This window comes from Sycon ciliatum, chromosome 1, assembly GCF_964019385.1.
Source record: "Sycon ciliatum chromosome 1, ocSycCili1.1, whole genome shotgun sequence".
Classification (NCBI taxonomy): Eukaryota; Metazoa; Porifera; class Calcarea; order Leucosolenida; family Sycettidae; genus Sycon; species Sycon ciliatum.
This window is the reverse complement of record NC_088643.1, coordinates 48,032,867-48,041,692: the sequence shown is the minus strand read 5'-3', so window position 1 is coordinate 48,041,692 and position 8,826 is coordinate 48,032,867. Positions and strand designations below refer to the sequence as shown.

The following is an 8,826-nucleotide window of genomic DNA, read 5'->3' as shown; positions in this document are numbered from 1 at the left end:
GGGGTTCGGATGGGGCGTTTGTTCGAATAAGGGAGCGGCCACACATCCATCTGAAACATGCACATCCCTCATATTTTCACCGTTTTTTATTCTCTTTGGCAGTGCCTCGTGAATTAGAAACTCACCAGTTCCCGAATATGACACTTCGGGGACACATGTTCACGTTACCCTGTTGCCATAATCTTGTGCACCATTTGAATGGCGCTTTGGGAGAGGGGGAAATGAGCAAATACTCATGTTTGTCTTTTCAGTTCAGTGCAAACAGGCATTTTGGATAATTGCTCGTTCAGATAGTTGACGTTTGGATAATCGGCATTTTACTGTACAGCACAATGACGTACATGAACAACAGCACTCGGGTACAGCACACAAAGCTGCCCGGCCAAAGACAAGTCTTGCTCTGCCTGCGGGAAGACCGGTCACTACGCCAAGGTTTGCAGGTCCACTCACCGCAAGGGACACCTAGACCTGTGCGACACCGAGGGCACTGGCCTGCCGGAAACACTGGAGTCTGTCGCAGCGCCAGCGCTAGATGTGACGCCACTGTTCCTAAGCGCAGTAGCAGTGTCAGCGCGCGCATTGTATGTGGAGGTGAGCGTCAACGACTCACCAATACGATTCAAGGTCAAAACCGGCGCGGAAGTTACTGTCATCCCCAGCTCCACATACGATCAGATGACTGTGAAACCGTCACTATCACCGTGTCGGGAAGGTCTGTTCAGTGCATCCAACGACCAGCTTTGCACTCTTGGACAGTTCACAGCCACACTGCAACGCCCAGGTCATGCGCAGGTGCCAGAGACAGTGTACGTTGCTCGAGATTCGAGGCACAGTCTGCTCAGTTGCCGGGAATCTGAGCACCTGGGACTAATAAAACGGTTATTCGACACCCACGCAGCCGCTCGCTGCTTCAGAGGCAACATCCCTGCTTCCACCTGCAAGTGATTCTCCTGAGCCCACAGTAACATTGCAGTCACCTCAAGAGTTACCTCGACCTACAACTGAGTTGCCACCGCTGCAACCTGTCACAACCAAGCCAAGTCCAGGTTGTCTTTTGGACACGATGCCTGACTGGGTACTCCTGGAATTTCCTCACCTCTTCTCTGGCCTCGGCAGCATGGAGCCAGAGTACCACATTGAGTTGACAAACGATGCCCGTCCTCATTGTCTGTATTCGCCACGCAATGTGTCTCTGCCGCTGCGCATCAAGGTCGAACAGGAGTTGCGACGGATGGAGACGCTTGGAATTATCAAGCCCGTCTCTGGTGCTACCGACTGGTGCCACGCCATGGTCATCATGGCTAAACCGGACAAGTCTGTACGTATCTGCGTCGATGACAAGCCGCTGAATGTATACATTCGGCGCGAGCTTCATCAGCTCCCAATGGTAGACGAGATGCTGGCTCAACTGCAGGGCGCAACAGTATTCTCGAAACTGGACGCCAACAGTGGGTTTTGGCAGATCCCAATCAGCGAAGCGAGTCAGCTGCTTACAACGTTCATCACGTCGTTTGGGCGAGTTGCATTTACAGAGCTTCCATTCGGTATCGCGTCTGCTCCTGAAGTCTTCTAGCGGCGCATGAGCGAGGTTCTGCAAGGCGTACCAGGAGTAAGTTAGCCAGCATGATTGATGATGCCCTAGTCGGTGGCACGAACCAGTCAGAGCATGCATGACCAGCACCTCCGCTCAGCCTTGCAGAGGATATCAGATGCGGGCATGACGCTAAACCCGCGCAAATGCCAGCTTGCCTCTGCGTCGCTCTCGTTCCTAGGTGTTCGGATCGAGAACGGCATGATCACGCCCGGCCCAGCAAAGGTATCCGATCTTGCCAACTTATCAGCACCCACGTGTATCTCGTCGCTGCGGAGATTTCTGGGTATGGTCAACCAGCTTGGCAAGTTCTCACCTCGAGTCGCCGAGCTCACACAGTCGCTACGAGTGCTACTCTCCAAGAAGTCGGTATGGGTCTGGGACTCTCCCCAGCAAAGCGCTTTCCGTGACATAGTAGCTGAGCTGTCTCAAGCACCAGCATTGCTGCCGTACAGTCCCGGCTACGGCACGAAAGTCTCGGCGGATGCCTCAGCATAATTATGGCATTGACAACCTCAACCTTAACGTACAGAAAACGGTATATCTAACTGCTTCCCGCACTGATGAGTCGTGGGAGATGGTCAAGCTCCTTGGTTCCTTGCTAGACTCCACAGAGGATGTAGCAGCCAGGATCAGTGCAGCAAACCGAGCATTTGGCTCTATGGCATGGAAGTGACATTGCCTAGGCTCACAGCTTTGCAAGTTCTCAGTTTTCACTGTTCCAGTGCTTCTGTATAACTGCGGCCTGTGGACCCTCACGAAACGTCTTAATGAACAGCTGGATGAATGGCAGAGAAGAAAGCTCCACTATATCTTCGGAGTCCACTACCCACATTGCGTGTCCAACCAAATCCTGTATGAAAAATCAAAACAGCAACCAATCAGCAGGGTCTGCAGGAGAAGAGGTATCCTATGGTCCGGCCATGTTGTTCGGGAAGGTCCGGACTCGGTTTCCTATGGCGCGCTAACCATGGCCATCGACATGTCACAGATCAAGCGTCCACGAGGACGACCAAGGCTTCGGTGGATTGATGTGGTGAAATCCGACATCTCCCCTCTCGGACGCACGCTCGTGGATTGCCTCAACACTACACGGGACAAACAGCTATGGCTGGACTTCGTTGACAAATGTACATCGGTATTAAAAAAATGGCATGTACTTGTCATGTAGCGGGGGGGGGGGGGTAATGAATTGTGAAGCTCACTACACAAAGTACACATACACCTCTCACCGTAGTGGTGGCTTAAGACAGGCCTAACAGTACAGCTCAAAGCACGTATCACCCCCCCCCCCCCCCCCCACACACACACACACAGACTGATCGACCTCACCTGTACAGTTCTAGGAAGAGTTGAATTGTCACGTCCACTGCTATGCTGCTGAGCAGGTTGAGCAGCCCGATCAGATGATGCGACGGCGGCGGCGGTGGCATTGTGGCTACTAGTACTATGCCGTCCATCGCCGTTCACTTGAACATGCGGCCTTGACCAGTAGTGAACAAAACCATCCTGTGAGGAGATGATGATGCAATCGCTACGAAACACTATTGACGAGAGGCGTTCGGGTGATATTCGCTTGCACATCAAGGCTGGCATGACGGGAATGTCATCCATACTATAGACCGGTGGCTGCTCGACAGGCTCATCAAGATTACCTCCGGCAGCTTTCAGACCTCCGCCAGCTCGGTTACGATTCTTGTGGCCCCTTCGCACTATGTGACTGGCACGTTTCCACATGGACTGGGAGCCGCCACCGCTGCTGCTGCCGCCACCACCACCAGCACCACCACCTCCACCGCTGCTATTGGGTACGAGCGACGCCGGAGCTGGTGGTACGGGAGTGCTGGCTGTGCTGCTACTCGGAATAGGACGACCAAGGGATGAGCCAGGACGGCCACTAGACACACTACCACCGCCACTGGTGTCATTTCTAGCAGCAGCAGCTGACAAAGAGTCAGAGTCTGCACCGGTCTGGCCATCGCCGGTAGCGGCTTGGTCGCCGGCATCACGCTGAGACGCCGTGCCGCCGACAGCTGCAGAGGTGCTCTCACCCTGGCTACTGGCAGAGGCCAGGCGTGGATGCGTGTGTGGCGAAGTCGACACACAGCGCTGCGTCGGCTGGCAAGCAAGAGGCACGCTGCTAGAATCGGAACCTAGTATGTCACCGCCAAGGTCCCAGAGTGTGAGCCGGCCATCCTGACCGACAGAGCCAAAGCGATAGAAGATGTTGCTGTCACCATTACTCAACTTGCCCGTGCTGGTACACACCTCGGCATTGTCCAGCTCTGGCACCATTGTCGATGCAGCAGTACTACCAGCCGTAGTGGTCTGAAGCTTAAGGGCTGCGCTACTGGTATCAGCAGAAACAGAGGCACTGCTGGAAGGTGCCGCTCCTTCAGCACTGGCCGAGTTGACATCAGCACAGGAAGATGAAGGCGAAGCAGCTGTCTCATTGGCACTCGGCTTGGCTGTTGTCGTGCTGATTGCGTCTGTCGAATTGGCCACGGAACTTACACCACTCACACAGCTACGACTATCCACAGCAAGGCTATTTGCATCAGTGTGCGTCTGTTGTCCCTCTTCACCAGCCTCACCAGTCACGCTAACCTCCGGCACACATCTATTCGGTGGAGAGAGACAGTCTGGTGACGTGTTGTACGGATCAAATGCCACCGCCGCTACATACGAGCAATGCGCTCGTCCACGGGCCACAAGTCGCCGCTGGTGGAATGAGTAGACGGCAACTAGGTCGTCTTCGCTTCCAGTGACAATGTAGCGGCCGTCGGGACTCCAGCACACGCACGTCATGCCGCCAAAGTAGCTCCGCATGCTACACACCAGCCGCTGCCGCTCAAAGTCAAATACTCTCATGTGCCCATCCTGGGACGCAACAGCAAAGTGTTTGCAGTCAGGCGAAAAGGCAAGGTCGTTTATCGAATGTCCATCGGGAGGAGAAGAGCCCGCCGATGTGTAGGAGGCAGTCGACGAGTTGCTATGGCGCCTCAGAGTGTCACCATCTGTATGCAGACACAACACAACACAATGCAATGCAATCAGCACAATGTTGGTGGTATTGCATTGGAATAGCGCACCTTTCTGGGTGAAAGCTGCATTTTATGACCTTATCTAATTGGCTTGAAAGCTGCGGGGTACACCCGAACACACATTCAGTTCACTCAAACGTCTCTTATCCGGACGCCTCAGATACAGGCACGTCTCTCTACCGGACACCTTTAGCTTGAGTTGCTATGGCAAAAGTACTTCGATTTTGGGGGGGGGGGGGGGGGGTGAACTTTTTTCCGTATGCGCAAGTGCTTATTTGTCATTGCCAACCTGTGTGACCCACACATTTTCATCATTGGATTCTTTTTATCCGGAACATGTGCACTACGTGCCACATAAACTTCATCAAAAACTGGTAGATGATCTGTCCTGAGATACGGGCAGTGCCTGGTGCCAAAGTACCCGGATAAGAGACGTTCGAGTGTACAAACAAATGACAGCTTCAATGCCACATGCTTCCAAGTGAAGAGGCAGCTTAAATATTGGTGCGGCCGATATTCCGAAAAAAATTCCAGCAAGTACAGTGAATCTGTTCCATGATTGGCTACAAAGAGCACAGTCATGTAGGATGCCGAGAGCATTGAATCGGATGGTGAGCACATGCCCTACACCATGCAAACACCATTTTGAGTGCACATGAAAATGCAGACCGCATCCAGGACTAAAAAGAAGAAGACGAACTTTGGCAAATGTGTGTAAACGTAAACAACCAAGCACATACACACACACACACACACACACACACACACACACACACACACACACACACACACATACACACACACATACACACACGCACACACATGCACACATACACACACACACTTGCACACACCACACGCACACACATGCACACATACACACACACACTTGCACACACCACACGCACACACATGCACACACACACACACACACACACACACACACACACACACACACACACACACACACACACACACACACACACACACACACACACACACACACACACACACACATATATATACACACACACACACACACACACACACACGCGTACACACACACACGCGTACACACACACACGTACACACACACGCACACACACACACACACACATATACACACACGCACACGCACACACACACACACACGCGCGCATGCATGCACACACACACATGCACGCACACACACATACGCACACACACACACACACACACACGCACGCACACACAACACACGCACGCACACGCACACACAACACACACACGCACACACGCACACACAACACACACACACACACACGCACAACACACACACGCACATACACACACAACACACACGCACACACACGTACGCACACACACACACACACACAGGCGGACTGCCGATTCCTACCTCTCTGGCCAATGCCACTGGTGTGGCCCACTGTCCAGCGCTGAACAGGGTTCTTGCCTTTGGACTTGTTGCTCGATACCGAGTACGTCTGACCCTGGTAAACTAGTGAGTAATGTGGGTGTGAACTATTCGGCAGGTCTCGATTGTACAGGTACAGGCAACCACTGAAGTGACCTGCTAGAAGCAAGTTCTCTGTTCCCGGAACCCACTTTACTACTGACACTGTGGTCCTGTCGGCCTGTTGCTGTAAGCACAGGAAAGGAAGGCAAGGTGCAAGTTGGTCGCCATGAGAGCACGACCCAGTAACTGAGCACTTGCACAGGTTTCACAGCATTCTACATTCTCTACATCTCATTCTACAGTTGTGGCAAGCGAAATCCAACACTTGCCATGGGGGACAGCAGCACAAATGGACATCAATGATGTAATGCACTGTACCTAATGTGTACATCAGAGCCGTACTGTAAACCGTGAAATTATTGCGATGGTCTAATTTCTGCGAAATTCGCGACCGCGTGGAAATTGCGAAATTTAGACAGCGCGAAAAGGTCCTTGCTTAGCCTTCTTTGGCTGAAAATCTCTGCTTTAAAAATTTGAAATTCTTCAATCGCAAAATTAAAACCTCGCAAACCTGTCCGGATTCTGAAAACGCGAACTAAAAACGCCGCGAAAATTTCACGCTTTACAGTATGCATCCCAAACAGGTCGAAAGGTCACAGAGTAGACACACACAGTTCACAGTCATGGTACACATAAGGAAAGTAGGTATCCAGTCCCCATTAGTTTCTGCGAGCACCTTTGAACCTTTCAGGTGAACCTTGACTGTAATGATGAGCATGAGTACAGTTGAAAATCGATTATGCGACCACCTCTCCGGGCAGCCGGCCCTGGGAAGGTGTTCGGGTAATTAAAATGTTCCGGATAATGAAAATCTCGCCACAGGCCGATACCTGTGTACTCTATGTACTCTATGTACTCTTGCAGCAAGTTGCTGTGTTCGGTATTTCACAGTACCCACGACAATAGTCGTTCGACGTTTTCATGTTAGTTTTTAGAAGTTTTGTAAGTAACAGTTTGTTTTTGACTGTACAGCCTGTACACTGTCACACAGTGGTGCAGGCAGCGAGTGAAACTAACTTTTCGTGCAAGCTCCCGTACGAAAATGCGCAGCTTGAGCCACGTGCGGTTAGGAAATCCATTCCGGATAATCGAATTTGTCGGATAATCAATGTCCAACTGTACTGTCAGGAGCTAGAGAGACGGACAAAAGTTGTATGTAACACGCGTACTACGTATGCAGGGATGCAGCGGCTGCACATTGCATGGTGTAGTCCCTTATGCCAAGTGTCGGGTTTCGCTTGCCACAACTGTACATTATCTACATCTCATTCTACATTCTCTACATCTCAACAGGGTGGGAATGTTCACCTCTACTCTAGTACTGTTGTTTCATCGCTCAGGCCCAACACTGTAATGCCAACCATGCAGCACCAGGTCTTCCTGTTACGACGCAACAGTTTGATACTGCAAACACGTTGACGACTAGAGATTCCTCAGCCAGCTGCTTTTCACATGCTAGCTGTGTGTGGGGCAAACTGCAGGAAATATACTGGTGGACTTGCCAGCCATCTCCACATAATGTGGATTGACTAATTTCGTTGTATTCATTTGTTTGCCCTAGTATTTCCAGGGGCTGGATCGCCATTTTGGAGGTGAGTAGTGGTTTGTTCGATGCTGAGTGCACTCGAAATTGGCTAAAACAAACTTGATTTTCTATTATTCGAGGTGTACCCTAAATTTCAGTGTAAAAACAGCACCTCGAAATGCACACATGTCTGGTATGGCATTTAACTCTTTTGCTTATCGCAGGGCCATGAACATTTTAAATATGCAAACGCAGAAAGTGAATTCGAGCCTGTTCTTGTTTGGGTACGCCGTCCCCTCTACAAATTGATGACTGTAGTAAAGGATTTACGAGTAACAGTGCGCCTGAAGACGTTGATGAAAAACACTTTCAATTTGGCCTTGTGTGGCACCAGCATTCTGGAGTTACTTGCACATGGGGGTCATGTACTGTGCTTGACTGTGGGGTGTACATTATGGTACATGGTACATTACTTACAGCATCATTGAAGTGCAGCTGTGGCTGATTCTTGAATGGATCAAGACACAACACTACGCCACTTGTAAACCCCACAGCAAGGTCCACGCTGTAGGAGTTTCGAGTTAGCAGGTTGAAATCATGAGAGAGCGGTGCACATCCCTTCCAGGTTCGCCGAAAGGTAGGTCGCTGGAGGTCTGGCCTCTAGTTTTCAGCATCGTAAAATACAAAAATGCACAATATGATGGAAATGGAAATAATAATTGACTCCTATACTACATGTGGGATCCAAAGTCTCCACCACTGACATCCCGGGTTGCTACTTCAAATTCTCACCTCAGTGGAAATTCCTGTGTAGCGATGCAGGAGGAGTTGGCTCTCAACATTGAATGTTACAAATGTCTCGGGACCAGTTTTCTTTGAATTTATCGTCACAAAAGACAGGTTCACTGGCCAATTGTTCAACGTTACGAACGGGTGACCGTCAGGGCGGCACAAGTCCAAACCCCTTTCGAGGCAATACTGTCCCTCTTTGGTATAGAACGTAGACTTTACTTCGTCTTCTTCAGATGCCATGGTCCAGACGTTGGCTTGAGCCCAATAATGTGCCACAGTTCATTTTTCGAAAACACTCAGGTGCAAAACGCGTTTGGGACTTTCTTGACACAGTCAGTTGGGAGTTGAGTGTGATGCC

At 50.9% G+C, this 8,826-nt stretch overlaps 1 protein-coding gene across 2 annotated transcripts in view; it reads right to left on the bottom strand.

The window, feature by feature from the left end:
• Positions 1 to 8,826, bottom strand: part of LOC135830119 (WD repeat-containing protein 20-like) — a 10,314-nt gene extending 1,488 nt beyond the window's left edge. Inside the window, exons 1-4 of one of the 2 annotated variants that reach the window (XM_065342521.1) lie at positions 8,469 to 8,826; positions 8,154 to 8,336; positions 6,032 to 6,275; positions 2,924 to 4,608 (exon numbers count right to left, since the gene is read on the bottom strand). In XM_065342521.1, the coding sequence (XP_065198593.1) occupies positions 2,924 to 4,608; positions 6,032 to 6,275; positions 8,154 to 8,336; positions 8,469 to 8,708 (2,352 nt within the window). In that variant the 5' untranslated portion in view covers positions 8,709 to 8,826. The remainder of the gene's footprint in view (positions 1 to 2,923; positions 4,609 to 6,031; positions 6,276 to 8,153; positions 8,337 to 8,468) is intronic. The other variant, XM_065342512.1, reaches the window with a different exon arrangement.